Source organism: Uloborus diversus, chromosome 6 (assembly GCF_026930045.1).
Source record: "Uloborus diversus isolate 005 chromosome 6, Udiv.v.3.1, whole genome shotgun sequence".
NCBI lineage: Eukaryota > Metazoa > Arthropoda > Arachnida > Araneae > Uloboridae > Uloborus > Uloborus diversus.
Window position 1 is genome coordinate 28925237 of NC_072736.1, and position 19597 is coordinate 28944833.

Genomic DNA, 19597 nt, shown 5'->3' on the forward strand with positions numbered 1-19597 from the left:
TTCTCAAATTTTGATCAAAAAAGCCAATTTGGCAACCCTGCTTGCTTGGTTTCGAGTCTCAAGAAATACCAACAGTGGTCTCTTATCAATGGATGGGAGCAACAGAGTCGTGGTGTTGTCATGGCAACATCCCGTCATTTCTTGCGGTGCATGGGCTGAAATATGGATTTCACTTTCCTTGCCTGGGGATACATTTTCCTGGAAAATTGCCACTTAAGCAACTAATAAATGTTTTCTTTGACTTATTTTCAGTGAAAGTCAAGATTCCAAAAAACTTATAATTCATACTTCATGTCCATTATGAGCATACAAATGAGAAATGAAAATTTATTTTTGAAGTGCCCAAGCTCTGCTTGGTTTGCTTTGGCGAACCGCAAGTCACTGCCCACATACATTTAAAAATGTAAAAATCGTCCTGATTTTTGTCATGATATTTTTGTAACATTGCGTCCTGATTTTTTTTTCAATGCCACTACAAAGTTTGATATTGGTGCTTGGCAAATTTTTGCATTGCTAAAAAAAAAAAAAAAAAATCTTGACAATCTCTGCTATGGTTGCTTTTTATGCTTAAAATTTTCATTTTAATTGAACTTTTGATGTTTATTTAGTTGGTGCATAAGTTACCAGTTTAATTAAAACTAAGTTTAATAGCTTGTTTTATTAAAAAGTTTATTAAAATGACAAAATAACGTATTACCACCAAATAAGCTGTTCTCATGTAACTTTGACCAAACTTGGTAGAAAATACTCTGATCACTATTGAGTTGTCGAAGAATTTCAACAACTAGGAAAGTCTTAGTTTTCAACAGTAATAAAGATATTATATTGTAAATGCACACCCTTTTCTCTATTGTATACTTTAGCTAAATTATGAACTCATATGAACTTACTCAGTGAGCTGAAGTACATCTTTCATGTATTTCTTCCACATCTCATGAACAGGTATGAAAGTTTGAAATCTGAACCAGAGAGAGAGAAAAAAAAGATAAATTAGAAACATTAATAAATATTTTTATTTATTTATTTTTTGTTATATGAATGCAAAAAAGAACAATCATGTCAATAAACAAATAGACATATGATTTATCACACTTAACACTTTGAACTATTAATTCAACAAAATTTAGACTAACTTCCAGAAAATCATGATTTTAGCCTCTCCTTTGCCCTTGAAATATACAATGCAGGTTCTCATTATTTGAAACAAGGAACATTTTATTTTCTCACTTTTTAAACATTATTTTTTTCTTCAAGTAAAAAAATTTCTAAAATATTATAAAAGACTAGAGGACCCGACAGACGTTGTTCTGTTCAAACTTTGTAAACTGAAAAGTTAAAAAACTTCAATAAACTATCAAGTGTTTGAACCATTTTATTGAAAAAAAATAAGTAAAAAGAAAATGTTTTAAGCTGTTCGGTGTACCTATTACAACTTGATTTATCTAATGCCCACTGGGCAGTTGTTGTATTAACTATTTTTTCTTCTGTACTTGATGGTTTGTTCTTTCAGCCATACTCAAAGAATAAGAAGTGTCCTCAGATATTAAGTGTAAAAAACTAACTACCCATCTAGAGCAAACGGGAAATCCCGCTGCAACATCCCCCATATGAAAAAGAGTAAAACAATCAAAAGGATATCGTTTAAAAAAATCATAAAGGTAAAAACAGTTCTCTGAATAAGCGAAAATCACTCCCCCCCCCCTCCTGATGTAAAATAAACATTCTTCAATTAAAATGACTAAGCACTCTTTAAAAACAAAAAAACAATTCTTTGCAATTTGAAATATTTCGCCAAATAAACGAAAAATACAATAAATTACATTAAAAGTAGCTTTAAAATGTAAACAAATGCTCACGTAACTCTATTGTTTACAGCCAAAGTCGCAATGCCACCACGTTACTGTGATCCAGCCGATGAGTGAGCAAAGCTAACTCCTTTGAACGAAAACTTTTAAAACATTATATATTCCCTAATTTGTTCTTTCCACCAAAGATAAAGATCTTCCACTTCACTGATTTTTTGTGTACAGAACTACCCTGTCATAATTTATCTGGACAAAAATAAAATTTGTTTTGTCTTTAAATTCCATCATCTTTTCCTGTAATAATGTATTGATTAGTTTGATAATCCTTAAAGTATTCTTGACATTGGTGCCAAAACTCAGATAGATTTAAGGCAAGAAACGAATGTTGCTAGATATGATACTTTCTGACCATTTGGTAAGGGAAACCTAAAGCAACGATCCGGTCACATAGCTCAGCTACGGAGACAGAACACACGTTTTGCATGAACCTTACAGTACTTTACTTTAAAATATATCACGGGACCTAAAACTGTTGCTTTAAAGAAATGAAGCCATCACTCTCTCTAAGTTTTATCTATTCTCAATTAACGTATCATAGTAGGAAATTTCATTACTAAAAGCAGAGCTGGCTTTCTTATTATCCTTTGGCAACGAGTTAGATGTTTATTTCATTTCTCGCTCAACAATAGGTTAAAATAAATATCAATCATTTGGGAGATATAACCATCCAATGTTTAAATTAATTAATTAACAAAAATGTCTCCGATTTGATCCATCGTGCTTCTATAAACCATGCTCGCCACAACTTAATTACACACAAAAAATTTGATCAAAATTGGTCCAGTCGTTTAAAAACCTTATGGTGTCAAACCTCTGCACAGAATTTTTTATATATTAAGATAACTCACAATAATGAAATTAAAACAGATAATTGATTGAATACGATTAATTTAGTAACTTGAAAATAACAGATGTAGGTTTTCTGTAAAATTTCGAGACAGAAAAAACTCTAAACAATGATTTTTTTAATTAAAGATCTCGTATACAGAGGTTTCAAGTAAATAAAGAACAATCTTTTTATGAGCTATTGATGAGCTGAATTTCAACTTTTTTAACAAAATTTGTAAGTTAGCAAAGTGTGTTAGTAGCAAAGCATAGAAATCATCGCTTGCAAACTTGTATCAAATTGGAAAGTTGATATGGAATTAAAAATATACAAATATGGGGATAAGCATAGATTAATATACTACTAATACAGCGAAACCTCTCGAACTGACCACCCATGTTAGTGGGCAGTTTTCAACAGCACGCAATTTTCGGCCAATTCCCATTATGTTAAACCAATCCTTAAGAGAGACCACTTAAACTCGAAAATGGCGTAAAACAACGACATGATTGAAAAAATATTTATTTTTGTTACGAAACTTGGTAAATTATTTTCCAAAAGTGTTGGCAACCTTAATTTGCATTAGTTTTTTTTCATTCATTCTTTCTTTCTTGCAACCAGATCGCGTCAGCAGAATATGAAAATTGCAAGTAGTATTTAAGCTCCCGGCACTTTGCCTCATTCTCTTCCCTTTCAATTTCAACCCAAGTCGAACTTGGTTATTTTTTCGGCAGCTCAGTTGAGTTTGTCCGTTTTTGCCGATAGCTTCGTCTTACTGCTCTTGACATGAATATCATAGCTCAATATGTTAACGTTTCATACTTTGACTTAGAATGTTGATTTCAGAAGTCATTTAAAGTATAATGAGCTACTTAATATGGTTAAGAACGTATTCTCAATATTTCGTTTAACATATCACTGTATATATCATAGCCATAATAAACAAGTTACTTTTAACTTTGGCTCTTCTTGATGTTGCACAAGATAAATATGTTTTTTCAAGAACTATCACACGTCCTTGTTGAACTTCCACTAAAAGTTAATAAGCTGAGCACTTTTAAAAGCTCACAGTTTAACAATTTTAAATTGTTATTTGTACAATTTCTTATAAATATGCATAAAATTTAATAACAGACCTTACTTGCCAATACGCTTCTTCCCACCCACTTTAAAGTTAAGTTTTCCAATTAAATAAGGAAGGAGACTTTGAACTACTAAGAATACTTAAATGAGGAAAACCCATAGTAACCAAATTGGAAATAAGGTTGAACTGACTAAAAAAGGAAGAACTAGTAAAATTTAGAATTTTCAAGAGAATTACTTTTGGTTCACACAGTCAAAAAATGATTTAAATCATTGCCACCAGTGGCGAATCCAGCCAGGGGGCGCACGCCTTCTCCTTGGGCTCAGAGATTGGTTAAGTCAGTCCCACGCTACTACTGAACGCGTCTGAAATTTCGAAAGAAAATATGGATGTCTGGTAAGAGTGGGATGAGACCGACCTACGATCACGTGCAATGACATCGTCAAGGCTTACTAAAAATTAATTTTGAATTAATAGATGGTTCAAAGTTGTACAAAAAAAATACGGGAAAAAAATTTGTATATTTTTAAGTGTTTTGAATTGAATCATGCTGTAAAAATTGACAGAGTAAACTCGAATTAGCATGTTTAATTTTACGCCAGCACACGCAATAAGCAACCAAACCCTACCCAACTTCCACTCTCCTTTTGTGAGAACAATCATGTGGTACAGACTCCCTAGAAAGGCCACTCCACCCTTCTCAATGTCTCGTTGAATTTACAAAACGAACATTGTTCGACGGTGTTTAATGTTTATCATTCACTTTTTCGCTAATTACCGTACCAAGAGGGTAAGTAATATTAAGTTAAGTACTCATATTTGCATTTCAATAACTAATAATGGAATAATTAAGTTAGTTTACAATAAACAAAACAAATGTTCATATTGAATAAATCTATACTGCATGCAACCGCAATATTAGTAACTGATAGAATATAGAAAAATTCTAAAAGCTTTTAATTATTGATATGTTACAGAAAGTTTTTTTTTTAAATTTATATTATAAAATATGTCGTAATTTCCATCTGTGTTCAGCCCCTTGGAGCTCATATTCTTAAACGTAAATTTTTTAGGCGGTTATAAGCTGTTGTTAACTTTTCTTATTAGTTTACACTTTACAATTAGCAACTGCTTCTGTTTCTTATGATGATTTTTAACTTCTTAAGCTAGTTGTACTTGTACACACCCCGATATTATTATTCCGAAAATATGGTGGCCTTCTGCTCAGATGTACTGCTGCCAGCAGATGAGTAGACAAAAGTAGAGACCATGAAAGAATGTGTTTTAAGGGAGGAGATTATTTTTTGTGTTAACAGTGCTGACCAATGAAAGGTCTATGGATAGGTTTAAAAGTGTAGATAGAAACATAATCACGTGACAGGAACAGTGTCTAAGAAACTTTGGGTTATGCGTAGCTACTTATTCTGAATATTCAAGTTCGCCAAATTGTTGAACGTCGTTTTTTTATTACGATTTTAAATTTCATTTTCCTTTAGTTTTCTTTGTTATCCATTTATTTCATATGGATATGTTTTACTTTTCTTCCCACCTAGAAATATTATCGAAATTGTTATTAAAGAGTTTTAATTACACAAAATTAAAATGAGCATGCCCTCTACACAAGATTCGCCGATATATATCAGTCGATATTTATCATGATATATATCACGATTTATATCCGATATTTATTTTGAAAATATCATGACATTTTCGATGTTTATTTTTTCAACCACGGTATTTGCAATATAAAAATTATGTTAATCATAGTAATATTGTTCATTTATTTTTGAAAATAACCAAAAAATTATGTACTATATTTTTAAGATGTATTAATACATCATTAATATAACAAATTAATATAGTATTCCTTTTTTATTTTATATCAATAACATTATTAGTAATGTAACAATTTCAATTCCGATTAAAAGTGCTTAATTTAACATTAAACGTTGGAGAAAAGAAAATGTCCTATGACTGTGCACCAACTAATACATACTTTTTATTTCTCAATCATATTATAACTATGTAAAACTAGCTAATAGAAGAAAAATGAGTATAACAACTAATGCTAAATTAATTCCATTAAAATTGATTAAAATGTCAAATTAAAATGTTAGACGAAAATAGTAAAAGAAACCTTAATTTTAAGTCCACATATTGTAATAATAATATAAGAAAATAAGGAATGTTTAAAGATGCATTTACTATTTTGAAGAGACTTGAGTTTGGACCGATTATCGAAATATCCGATATATGCAGGGCCGGATTAACATCTATTCATGCCCAAGGCCAAAGTTAGAGATTGCTCCCCACCTCACATATCCGAACTCTTACGAAATCCTCCCCCCCCCCCCAGCCATTACCAGAGGCGTAGTTGTGTCCAGTGACAGTTGAAGGTTTCATGCTTCCCCCCCCCCCACTTGACAAAATGAGAGATGTTTTTCTTTCTTTGTTTTCTTTTGATGATGTTCAAAAGAGGAGGGGGGGGGTTAGGGGTGCTCCCCTGAAATTTTTTTCAAATTGAAGCGTTAGAAATACAATTTTAGACCATCTAAACCTTTTTAATGGGAAGTAATGGCATTCAGAACTTGCCCAAGAAAGTTTTTCTAACTGAAGTCCTACATACGTAATTGTATGTTAGCTTTGATGATGTTAGAGAAAGGGATGAGTTCAGGAACTCTCCCCTCCCCTCGCCCCATACAAATTAGTTTTTGAAACGAAATTTTCGACGATGCTACTAATGATGCTGGTGAACGGTGGGAGTTGGGAGAACTCTCCTGAAATTTTTTTGAAATTGAGGTCCTAAAGCACAACTTCTATCGATCTTTTTTTTTTTTTTTTTTTTTTTGATGCAGGGCAATTGGTGACTTTAGTGAGGAAACATTTCGAAACTGAAAAACAAAAAATTGTAAGACATCTTTTATGATGCCCGGACATAGATGGGGTTTAACCATTCTTTCCCAGAAAGGTTTCGAAATTGAAAACTTAAATACACAATTGGAAACCATCTCTGATGACATTAGAAGGACTAGAAATCGGTTGCTTGCTTCGGTAGTTGTTTCTAAATTGAGTTGTAGAAACAAAATTTTGGACAATGTTAATAATGTTGGAGAAGGGCTGAAATTAGGATCACTCTATAGGTAAGTTTTTGAACCTATAATGCTGGGTGACTGGATAGGGTTTGAAGAATCTCCTCCGGAAAAGGTTAGAAATTTTAGACCATCTTCAAAATGGAGCAGGGGCATGATGGTCGAATTCGTGTCAGGCACTATGCCAGTGAACGGCACATTCCGGAGTGCATTACCGAACGCCACAGTGGACGAACACCCGGAGTTATGGTCTGGAGTGCCATAGCATATCACGGACGATCACAATTGCTACGAATTGTGAGCAATTTGAACAGTACCCAATACATAAACGAGGTTTTACAGCCCCAAGCTATTCCTTTCCTGCAAGGATTGCCTGGGGCTGTATTCCAGCAAGATAATGCCCGTCCACATGTCGGCAGGACTGTCAAATTCTACCTTGATTTGCAGCAGGTACAGCTTCTTCCTTGGCCTGCATATTCCCTGTATATGTCACCAATTGAACATGTGTGGGATTTCATTGTGCGGCGTCTCGCTCGTGATCCTCGTCCTGTTGCTTCGACAGACAAACTTTGGTTGCGCATACAAACAATACGGAATACTCTTCCTCAGGCAGATATTCAAACTTTGTTTCACTCCATGCCCAGTCGTGTAGCAGCTCTTATTGCCGCAGGCGCGTGGTGGCCACACAAAATACTAATTTCTATCTCTTTATTGTTTGTTTGTTTTGAAAATGTAATCATTTATTTGTACTATTACCACTCAACTGTGTATTAAATTTCAATCAACTATGATGCTTCCTTCATGGTGTTGCAATTTTCACAAACAGGAGTGTATGTCTAAAAACATTAAAAGGAAAGGAGCTAAAGTTGTTGCTAAGTTATGCATTTTTAGTCTAGAATGATATTTTGCCGAGGGTGGTTTTTTTTGGGGGGGGGGGGCAGGATAACAGGGTATGAAAGAAAGTATCACTTTCACACATGTTTGGAAAAGAGGAAAAAACTTACTTTGTACTTTCAGGATCCAACTTAAAAATGGCTAATCTACGCAGCTCATTTGCATTTAGCAAAGTTTTTCTTTTCTTTTGCTTAACCGCAGTCTTTCGTCTTTTAAACTTGTCGAAGCTGAACACATATTCTTTAAATTTGTCGATAGTATATGATGATTGAGGAACATTTTCTCGAAGGAATGTTTTAATATAATCTTCTGGAACTTTCTAAAACAAAATTTTAAAAGTTGTCAGCTGATGAAAAGATTAAGCAATATTCAAGACATACATTTTATTGCATTCAATAGGAAAATGTTGCAAGGTTCTTCTAGCAAAACCTTCACGAAAAAAAGTTTAATTATTATTGTGTGATCATTATTTGAAATTTTTAATATTCACATGAAGTACATCCCATGTTAGCCAGTAAAATAATCCAAGAATTTAAGTTATTAATGTGAAGTATGCATTATAATGTAAGTAACCCTATTTATTTGCTATACACAGGTGCAGAATGTGTCCGATCCGGTGATCTAGGGTTGGGGGAAATTTGAATCATCTGGGGAAATTTTGCAGACTGTTTTTTTTTTCCAATTTTTTTTGCAAGTGTCTTTTAAATGCATTTTCTTTTGCATCACCACTCTTTATATTTTCATAAACTATTTGTTGGATAATAATTTACATTTTATAGTAAATATTAGATAGGAGATTTTAATTAAAACCATGCATGCATTTACTTAATTTACTTTTTAGATACCTAGTTCTACAAGTTACCAGTTCATTCTATTAGTTTTAAAGATGCAATCCCCCCCCCCCCCCAAAAAAAAAAAAAAAAAAAAATTATCTATACTTATAGTAATTGGAATGAATTTTTATCTGAACACATAAAACATATTGTAAAATTTTGTGGAAATTTTCATGTAGATTGGGGGAAATGTTGGCAATAAAAACATTTTCTGCACCCCTGTTGCTATACAGTGAAGAACTGTTTATACATTTCTGTTTTATGAGTTTTTTAATTTGATCTCTGCAGAGTTTTATACATATTAATGTTACCAATTATATGTTTTTTTTTCATTTGTATGATTTTTTCAAACAATCCCTTCAGAAAAATTAAATGGTGCTTCACTGTACTGACATGCACTCATGAGTCACCTTGTAGCAGTTTAAAAAACTGGTTTCAAAAAAGTTCTGTCTCCTGTTTAATTCCCAAATTGCAAAAAAATAAAAAGATAAAATAATTTGAATTATGGCATTTTGAATTCAAATGTTTTTCGCAATCACGAGTGTGTGTATGTAGGCATGTGTGTTTGTGTTGAGGCATGAGTGTGTGGGTATGTGGTGTATAGGTATGTATGTATATGTGTGTTGTATGTATGCGTGGGTGTTTGTGTCTGTGCGTGTGTAGGCATGAGTGTGTATGTGTGTGTGCAGGTGTGCGTATTTTGGATATGGATGCATTCTGGAGACGGTTTTCACTACAGGAGCAGCATCGTGAGGCCGGTAGAAGGTGGTGCAGCAGAGGGAGGAGGTGGGAAAATAAAATCATAGGAACATCAATCAAATGAGTCAACAGTCAAATGAGAACAATAAGAAATCTTGATTGTTCAAAAAAAAAAATTATGAAGAAAATATGTAAAAAATCATTTTCATTGGCCAAAAATTAGTATATATACAATATATATTTAACACAAAAATTGAGATAGCTAAAGTTTAAAAATGTACAAATGCAGCATAACTTTCAAGCCAAAAAAACTGCAAGCCACAAGAGAGAGAGAGAGAGAGAGAGCAGAAACAATTAAAACTTCAACTCTTCTAAAATTTATGTAAAACTAGAACTAACATACTTTTAGAAAAAGTTAAAGCAAGGCTTTGGTCCCTTTATTAGAAGCTATAGACTACAATGATAGAGATGTATGGTGCCAACCATACATCTGCTAGTAGTGAAGAGTTCTGCAAAACATTACTTTCCTTTTATCCAACATGACAAAGGCAGTAGTGTCACTACAGCGGGTGGAGGGGGGTGTAACTCAGGTGACACCCGAGATAAATTTGAGAGTTTATAAAACAATAAACACTTCAATTCTAACATTTTTTCTAAAAATATGTTAAGTTATATTTAATCAACTTGCTACAAGAATGGTGCAGAATATAGAAGGGAGGAGAGGTTACACATGAAACAGTGAGAAGCAAAGGGATGTAAGTGCCAAAACTAAAATTTGGCGATAATCAGTACAAGCAATAGAGGGACCTCTCCTCTGTTTTGGGGCTAGAGATTGTACTGGCAGTCATGGAAGGTGTTGCTATAGAGCATGATTTAGAAAAAAATTTCAATGACAGCCTACCTAGAGATATGAACTTAAAAAGATGTTTTTCTCAAAACTATAAAACATCCACTTACATCCCTTTGCTTCTCACTGCCTCATATGTATCTTGGACCTATAAGTTATGTGAACTTTATGTTCGCAATAGTGGTACCCGCACAGCTTTGCTCGTTTAGTAGAAAATTAAAAGGTCATTTGGTTCGTCTGTATATTTACAAATAATGGATGATGAATTTCTCGCCAATTTGCTATACATTTGCTTGTCCATATTACAGTTCCACATTATGATAATTTAGTAATTTACTCGTCCACGTTGTGATAATTTGCTTGGTAAAGTTTTCGGCTCTCCTCTGATATGCCCCCCTCTTGGCGAGATTTTAATTTTTCGCTCGATACGAAAATCGCCAATAAGGCGATAACTTGGCAACCCTGGTTTTGCAACTTGAACGCTGGAAAGTAGTTTCTCGAAGTCTCTTTTTGCACGTGTGTGTGTGGTAGGAAGTAGGTGCTCATATGTTCCGCTCTTAGGGAGATTTTAAGTTGAATACTCTAAAATCAAGTTTCAATTCAAACTTTATTTTAGAGTATTCTTTTTCTTGTTGTTTTTTAATGTTAATTTAGTTGAATTTTCTATTTTAATTATGAGTTCGGTTTGTGATGTTGTCCAAATGTATCAATTGAAATTTTTGAATGAATCTTCTTTTTCTTTTTCGTCAGGTCGTCCAATGTTTGGACGTACCGGAGTCCTAAATAGATTTTTTATATTTAAACTAATTGAAAATAAAGAGGTTTTTTTAGAATTTTTAAGGGAAATTGGTTTACTTAAGAATGAAATGTTATGTTCTAGATGTAATTCTGTTATGAAAATTAAAAAAACTAAAAAATGTTCAGATGGGTTAATTTTTTTTTGTAGAAAGGTTATTGGGGGTGCTGTTTGTGGAAAAGAAGCAACGATCAGGAGTGGGTCATGGTTTAGTTCTAGCAAGTTGAAAATAGAGGAGATTTTTTTGATAACATATGAGATTTTAATTGGGACCAAAACTGCTGATATTGAAAGTCAATATTTTTTTTCATCACAAACTTTAGCCGATTGGCGAAATTATATTAATGAAGAAATATTAAATTACATTGAATTAAAATCCGAACAAATATTCCTAAGAGCGGAACATATGTGCACTGCCTCACGTGAGGAAGTAAAAGAAAAGTAAAAAATGTAAGTGAACATATTTTGAATTATTGTGTTTTTAGTGTGTTTCTGGTAGTTTGTATTTTGGTCTGGTTGGCATTTTTGTAGCACAAAAATGGTGTTAATTTCACATAAAATCTGTGACTTTATTGTATACTGAACGGAGGAGATCTGTGACTTATATCCGACTGTGATGTATATTAAAAGTCGGAGGGATAACGGACCGAGCGGCAGCGAGGTCCTGGCGAGCCCGAGGTCTCATAGTACTTTCGTAATGAGACCGAGGCAGGGCCGGCGAGCCGAGGTCTCATTACGAAAGTACTATGAGACCGAGGGCTCGTATCCCGGAGAAACAACGGAAAAAAATTAATGCATTAATTTCATTAAATAATTAATGACATAATTTGAATTTTTCCTGTTGGCGCTAAAAAAGCATCGCTAAGAACGATGTATGACATATGACGTCATACATAGTTTTCTTGGTGACGCTTTTTTGGCGCCAACAGGAAAAAGTCGCCAAGAGGGGGGGTATATCAGATTTGTTCCAAGTTTTCTTAAAATTAGAATAGAAAAAGAACAAAATCGAATTTTCAAAAAATCGCTTCGAGATGCACACCCCCATGCTACTAACTAATTTTGTGCCAAATTTCATGAAAATCGGTCAAATGGTCTAGGCGCTATGCGTGTCACAGAAATCCTGACAGAGAGACTTTCAGCTTTATTATAGTAGAGATAAAACCAGAGACGAATTTAGGGGAGGGCAGGCGGGGCTACTGCTCCAGGGCCTCCACAACAAAGGGACCCCCACAGTAAAATTTTTACAAAATATCTTAACTTTCACGGGTCGAAAATATTGGATATTTACATATATATCAAAATATTCGGATACATATCAACGTATCGGATATTTTCGAAAATATGATGATCTTTTCGAATCCTGATTAGGGGCCTCCACACTTCCAAATCCGGCCCTGGATAAAACAATAAAAGTTCACCGGGGGGGGGGGGGGAGGAGAGACAGTGACACCACAGCACAAATTACAGCCCCTGGTGTCACCCATGCTATGTTCTCTATCATGTAGTCTATATAGCCTCTAACAGTAGGTAGGGTAAGAAATAAGCGGTATCCCATCACAGTTTGCTATTCAAAACATATGAAACACAATTACAATATCATAAATTGCATCAAAAAGTTTAAGATGCAAAAAGAACTATTTTTTTATGTCATCTAAAACGATGACTATTTTTATTAATAAACAGGGTACAAATGGTTTCAATTTTTTTAATAGTATAAATAATTTTTTGAAATTTTCATATCCTAATTGTTGTTGTACAATTTTTTTTTAAATGCATGCTACCTTAAGTATTACATTTCTAAAAACTTGTTTGTTTTCTTGTTGAAAATATAATTTAACAAATGTCACAAAACTGCTTTTCAATTTTACAGAACTGCTCCACAATATCAAAATTGGAGGAGCAGTACTACTCCTCAAAATAAATACTTGTTTCCCATACTGATAGTAGGGAAGAAAGGCTTGCCTGTTTTAAACTTAGTACTATTAATCTATTTGTAAAATTACTTTAATCTTAGTTTTACATTAATTTTAGTACAGTTTCAAATTTCAATTGTTTCTACTCGCCAACTGCTATGTACAAAAGATATATAATTTTAATTATAAATTTCACAACTTACCCGCAGACCAATTCTATCACTCAATTTTTCAATAGAAGGGGGAATGCTTTTCAACAAAGCATCTAAAAAATATGACAAAAACAATAAAATCACTGTTAGAAAGGGAACATAAAAAAGCAGCATAAAGAGCATAAGGTAATTATTGGAGATAATTGCTTCTGGCTAAATGACATCTTACTCTCCTTAATTAGTTGTCAGTAAAAATATGAAATAAAAAGTTTTTTCTCAGAACTAATATGAATATTCATATATTTGTATTGTGAGGCTCTGAGAAGTTGAGCTCCGACTCTGAAAATGTTTCGGAAAATAGGGAGGGGTAATTGGTGCTAAGTTGAGTTGAGAAACTTTCTTAGTACTAGTTTTTCAAAAATATTCCAACTAAAATCTGAGCCAATAACGCATCTATTTTCATTAAGCTCCCCTAGGGAATATTTCAATAATTGGGAATCTGGCATCTCTTTAATTTGGCGTAAAATGTTTTTTTTTTCCAAGTTGAAATTAACAGCTTACAGTTCTTTCTCACATAAGAAATATGTTCAACTTTAAATATATTGCATGTATGAGCTAGCATTAAGTTAACTGCAGAAAAACGAAAAAAGGTGGTATTTTAATAGTTGGGATTTTGGCACGATCACTAAATTTTGGGCAATAATCAGCTTATTCTGCCATTTTGGTATCGCAGAAAGAGGTTTTGTCTACTCTCTAGAGTCAACAAAAAAAAAAGCCAAGAAACAAGACAGATTGATTATCTTCAGTCCGGCAGCTTTAAAAACACGAAATGCTCTTATTATTGTAATTTTTAACAATTTTTGTGGGATATTACAATAATTGAGCTAATGATCTTCAAATTTTTGCCAATTAACATTATTTCTAGCACTTTGAATTAAATTAGCTCATAGTCTTTGGCATTAAACAGTTTAGTGACAGTTAGAAAAATTGCCAAGAATATCAGTTTTTGATATCTTTCCACTAAAATTTACTGTAAGAGCTGTATGGAATTTTTCAAAATAAATAATAAAGATAAAAAATGTTAACTCACAGCAATCGAAATCTGTAAAATTAAGCAAATTAATTAATTAACAGCTATAAGTATTAAACATTTAAGAATTCAGAGCAAAAACAAATTAAAAGAATTCTCGCACAAAACTTGATAACCATTTCGCGAGCTTAATTGCTTGCAACATCTACAAAATTTATTCACAGCTTTTTCAAGATTAGTAGGGAAAAAATAATAGGGAAGTATCTGGGTATTTAGGGTTACCATAAAGCAACATAGAAGAAGGGTTACTAAAATAAAATATTTATCTTCAAAAATTTGGCAACCGCGCCAGATTCCCATTTATCGAAATAGCCCCCTCCCCCAAAACAGGTGAACATAGTCAAGGTCACAGTTCAACTAACCAGAGCTGCACTATATGTATGTAGATTATTAGTGTTTATTAGATGAAAGGGGGGGGGGTAATCTTTACTAATATTATAAAGAGAGAGGGCAGATTTTTGTGTGTTTATATGTCCGAAGTAATCTCCGGAACCACTGCACTTATTTGAAAAATTCTTAATTCTTTCACTATATGAAAGGTGCTTTCTTACTGAGTAACATAGGCTGTAATTCAAAAAATCCGATAAATAGTTCTTTTCTTATTCAAAATTAGGCCCAAATTTCACGTAAATTGCCTATTATTGGCTATTAAAGGGGTGAAAAATTACTTGCAAATATTAATATTATATATCGTTAAAAAGGTAGAATTTTCTGCGTTCTAAACAATTTATTTCAATGCTCTAACTCAATTACAGTGGGAGTAATTTGCGTTTTTAGCTCGAACTTTTTTAGGCTTAGCTGAAATTTAGGCACTACTTTCTTTATTAAATCTATCAATAAAAAGTGAAGAAAGTGTCCTACAGTTTTCTTTTTGACAGCATTGGAAAAAGCGAGATTTTTTACTCCAAATCTCTCTCGACCTATGGTCAAAAAAATTAGCTTCTATCTTCAAAGGAAAAAAGTTACAAGCGTTTTTAAATCAATTTCGAAATATGTCATTTTGATTCAGGTTGTCAACCATTTTATTTTCGCGTTTCCATGGTTACACTTTTTGAATCCATTGTATATTTTCTTATTTTGCATCTAATTTCGTAAACTTATTTTATTTCATGTTTCCATGGTTATGCTTTTAAAATCCATCTTTTGCATTTTAATTTCTTAAAAGTATTTTAATATCTGTCGTCATTGTTCGGAAGGGTAATTTTGCATGGTGCTTTTTTTTTCTTTTATTTAAGTTATTAAGTTATTCTTTAAATTAATTGTTGAATGTATGTCACTTGACACAATTTTTGTTCTCAAGGTAGCCCGGACAAAGCAGCTCCTAATATATAAAGATTTGAAAGCTACTGTTAATGTGATTTTATACCTTTTTGTTTGTTTGGCGAAACATTTATTATTGCGAAAGAAAAAACATCTGCTTCACTCGCAAAAGGGCTGGGTTCTGGTAACATGGTCGCTTGGCACGTTAGGCGCTAAGCAATTCAGTCTAGGATTATTGTTTTAAGGCAACTGTTAATGTAATTCATTGTTTTGGCGATTTGTTTTGAAAGAAAAGAAACTTTTGATTTGTTTTTATCCGAGTGAAATGTACGACATTTTGTTCTTTTTTTTCTGACGATAATTTTTGAATGTTCCACGGGATGTTTTTTTTCGTTAGACGGATGAATTATGATAGCGTGGTTGCTGGGCAAGTTTGGCGATAAACAATAGAGCTGCAGAATTATTTTTACATTTGAAAAATATTATTTGATCTTTTTTCGTTTATTTGGTGAAATATTTTAAATTGCAATAAAAACCGCTTCAGTTGCTAAATAGAGTTTTAAAGCAACTGTAAATCTAATTTAATGATTTGATGAAAAGTTTTTAACTCCAAAGAAATTTAAATAGTTTTATTTTGAAAAGGTGTGTACGCATTTTATACAAAGAAAAACAATCATTTCACATCAGAGGCGGAGGGGGCGTCAATTCTTTTTATTCAACGGACTTCCATTAAATTTTTAGCACAGGCATCGCCGTGCGGGTACTGCCAGTCTCTGAATAAAAAAGAAAACAAAACAATAATCACAATTCTATCCTCAAAAACGTATGATGTGGTTCTGGGTATACTATCAGGGTTGCTGAGTAGGAAGGAAAATGGCCGACTCTGACCCCGAGTCCTGGATTTTGGAAGTCCCAACTCCAACTCCGGATTTTTTTTTAAAATTGTATTTTTTCAACTCCTTCTCTCTCTTCAGGGGAATGGGGAAAACCTCTAAACAGATATTGAAATATTAATTCCTTTTATGAAAATTTCACATTTTGTTTTTAATTGTAAACCCAAGACGCATACTAGTTAGAAATTCAATTTAAAAATCAAATTTTCTAATAGTTACGGGTTAAAATCCCTTTTAAAAAATTTGAAAAGGATTATCTGTAATTTGCCCCTTTTTAATGTTTAACAAATAGATATTGATCAAATCGTGTGCTTTCAACTTTCTAAAGCTGTAACTTGAGAGAAAAAATTTTTTTTTTCAAAATCCAAGTTCTTGCGGGGGGGGGGGGGGGGGGGTTGCTCTGGGTGACACCCATCTGGTAGATGACACCCAAAGTTAATTTCAGAGTTAATAAAAAGTATAAATACTTTGATTCTGAAAATTTTTGGCGAATATATACACTGCTCAAAACAATTAGGGGAGCAAGCAAAAACGTGAAGAAAACCGGGCGAGACGGCCATGTATTGGCATACAATGGATAGTACACGCGTATCAATGCGCAATACAGAAAAAAAGACGTAAAATAATTGGAATTAAGTTTTAATGCTTTGAAAGTATGGAAAAAACGCTAAAAGATGATTTAGGGCAACAATTTGGTTACATGTAAATGATGAAAAAAGACACTGTTTAGACATGATGCATAAGTTTTAATAAGGCGTGTGGGCTCCTCGAACACCTAAGACTGCTGCACACCTGTTTGCCATGGATGCGATGAGGTTATCTATCTGACTTTGGGGAATACTGTTCCACTCCCCAAGAAGTGCAATTTCCAAGTCTCGAACAGTAACAGGCGGCCTTGATCGCGCAGCAATGCGTCGTCCGAGCATGTCCCAAACATGCTCGACTAGATTCAGGTCAGGAGAGCACGCTGGTCATTCCATACGCTGTATTGTTTCAGCTTCAAGCATGTTCTCTACCAGACGAGCTCTATGCGGTCGGGCAATATATTCTGGAAAACAACGGAATCTCCAATGGCTCCAGAGTAAGGGATGACATGAGGTCGCAGTATCTCGTATGCATACCTTCGGCCAGTCAAAGTGCCATTCCGAATGATATGCAGGTCCGTACGTCCGCCTATGCTGATTCCACCCCATACCATCCAACCAACTCATCTGTATTGTGACTTTTCACGAATGAATGCGAGGTTATTTCGAGTGCCCCTGTCCCTCCATACCAGAAAGCGTCGGATGTCACACTCTAGGCTGATTTGGGACTCATCTGTAAACAACACTTGGCTCCAATCATGTTGCTCCCAATCTCGATGTTCAGCATCCCATCATCTTCGGGCAGCACGGTGGCGTGGGGTCAACGGAATGAGGACCATTGGCCTACGTGCATAGAGCTCTCCCTCATGAAGCCGATTACGTACTGTTTGGCTGGACATCCTTCGTCCTGTTGCCAAGAGTAACTGTCTTTGCAGCTGCATAGCATTCTCTGTTCTGTTTCGACGGGCTATTAACAGTATATACTGGTTATCAGTTGCTTCAGTGGCATGTGGCCGACCTTGCCCTGGTCGACGTCTAACATTTCCTGTCTCTTGGAATTGATTCCAAAGCCTTGCAACAACACTTCTGGAGACTCAAACAGCGTCCGCGACACTACGTTATGTTTGCGCGGATTCCAGTCTGCCTATAAGATGTCATGTCATGGATTCCGGTAAATCACTCTGTTAAGACATTCTCAAGTAACCTTGTCTCAAGAAAAAATACTGTGCAATCGAATTTCACAGTTACGGCAATAAAACGGACGTTTCTGCAACATCTCGATTTCTGCTCTTATCTCCTTTTTCTGGTTTTTGACGTCATGAACACTGATTGGCATATAAAGTTTTCTTTTTCCGTTTCCTGGTAGGCTTAAAATTATGGATGTTTATATGTACATACATTTTATGTTATTTATTAGTATGCATCTTTGCGTAATTTTGTTAAAACCATGTGCTCCCCTAATTGTTTTGAGCAGTGTATTTAAATTATATTTCATCAATAAAATTTCAACAAAAATAGGGCACGTCAGGAGCTAATTTTACACATAATGCAGCGGTATACAAATTTGTACGAATAGCTTTTACTATACCTATATTTCTTCTTCGCTAAACTTTTAATTTAAATTTTATTGGCGGCTTTAGAATGAACCTTAATATGAAGATTTTAAGATTAACTGCAATTATTGAGTGTCGTAATTAAGAATCATTTACACTTATTTTGTTCCATACTTTTTAGTGAGAACTAAGCTTTTAGAAATAGTCTTAATAAAGAAAAAAACATTAGATTATTTCATCGAATCTTTTGGATTCGTTCTTTCGCGCCAGATTTTCTTTGAATTTGCCGATTCCCCTTAAACGTTCCAACCTTAGCTACGGGCCTCGACTTACTAATTTGTTACGTTCCTTTTACTATTTTGTAACTGAGATCGAAAAAAAACACTATATTTCTATTGTTATTTGAAAGTGATTACTTGAAAATGTTAGGCAACAAAACCGTTTGCTGACAGTTGCTATTAGTTAAGTTAAAAAGCAAACAAACTAGGGGACGGCTACAAAAAGTTCGGTAAGCATTCAAGCTAGCTGATTGACATAATGGCTTTTATTTTCTCATTTAGTATCTTTTTATACATGTAATCGAACCAATTGGTAGTCAGTTTTTAAAAAATGCAAGGAGAGTCAGTGAAAAGGAAAGAAAAAAAGAAGGTCGGAGTCAGAGTCAATATGTTTTCTTACGACTCCGACTCCTTTACCCCAAAATCAGTCCGACTCCGACTCCCACAGCCCTGTATACTATACCTACTTTTCTGTTTCTTTCCTTTCCCCGCGTTCTTTTCAACGTTGGCGCTGGTGGCCGCCATGTTGTTTATTTACATCAGTTAACTCCTTATTTCACTTCATTTGGAAAACGGAACGGAGCACTACATCAAAACCAAGGCTAAACTAGATCATATCACTAAAGAAGAGGAAGTTAAAAATTATATTGTTGTAAATACAGTGAAACCTTTGTATAACAATACTGTCAATTTGCGATTCAAGTGAGAAAAAAACGGACCGAAACCTGTAACTAACCGTGGCCGCATTCGCGTTTTCCATTCGCAACTCCAACAAACTATAGGGGGCACTGCAGCCACTGTCTAATGGAGGATGAAAAAGGTAAAACAAACGCATGCCGTAGCGTAGAGAATGCTCATAAGACTATTAAATTGTGTTCTTATGCATGATTTTTTCGCTCCATTCTTTTTAAATTAATTTTCAAAGTCTTGTGGATATTCTG

The 19597-nt window shown here is 34.0% G+C and overlaps 1 protein-coding gene across 1 annotated transcript in view; it reads right to left on the reverse strand.

The window, feature by feature from the left end:
- The window catches only part of LOC129223753 (ribonuclease P protein subunit p29-like), a 32164-nt gene extending 12980 nt beyond the window's left edge, over positions 1-19184 (reverse strand). Inside the window, exons 1-4 of the mRNA XM_054858113.1 lie at positions 19124-19184; positions 13050-13111; positions 7869-8077; positions 891-959 (exon numbers count right to left, since the gene is read on the reverse strand). Of these exons, the coding sequence (XP_054714088.1) occupies positions 891-959; positions 7869-8077; positions 13050-13111; positions 19124-19181 (398 nt within the window). The 5' untranslated portion in view covers positions 19182-19184. The remainder of the gene's footprint in view (positions 1-890; positions 960-7868; positions 8078-13049; positions 13112-19123) is intronic.
- Between the last annotated feature and the right edge of the window lie 413 nt (positions 19185-19597).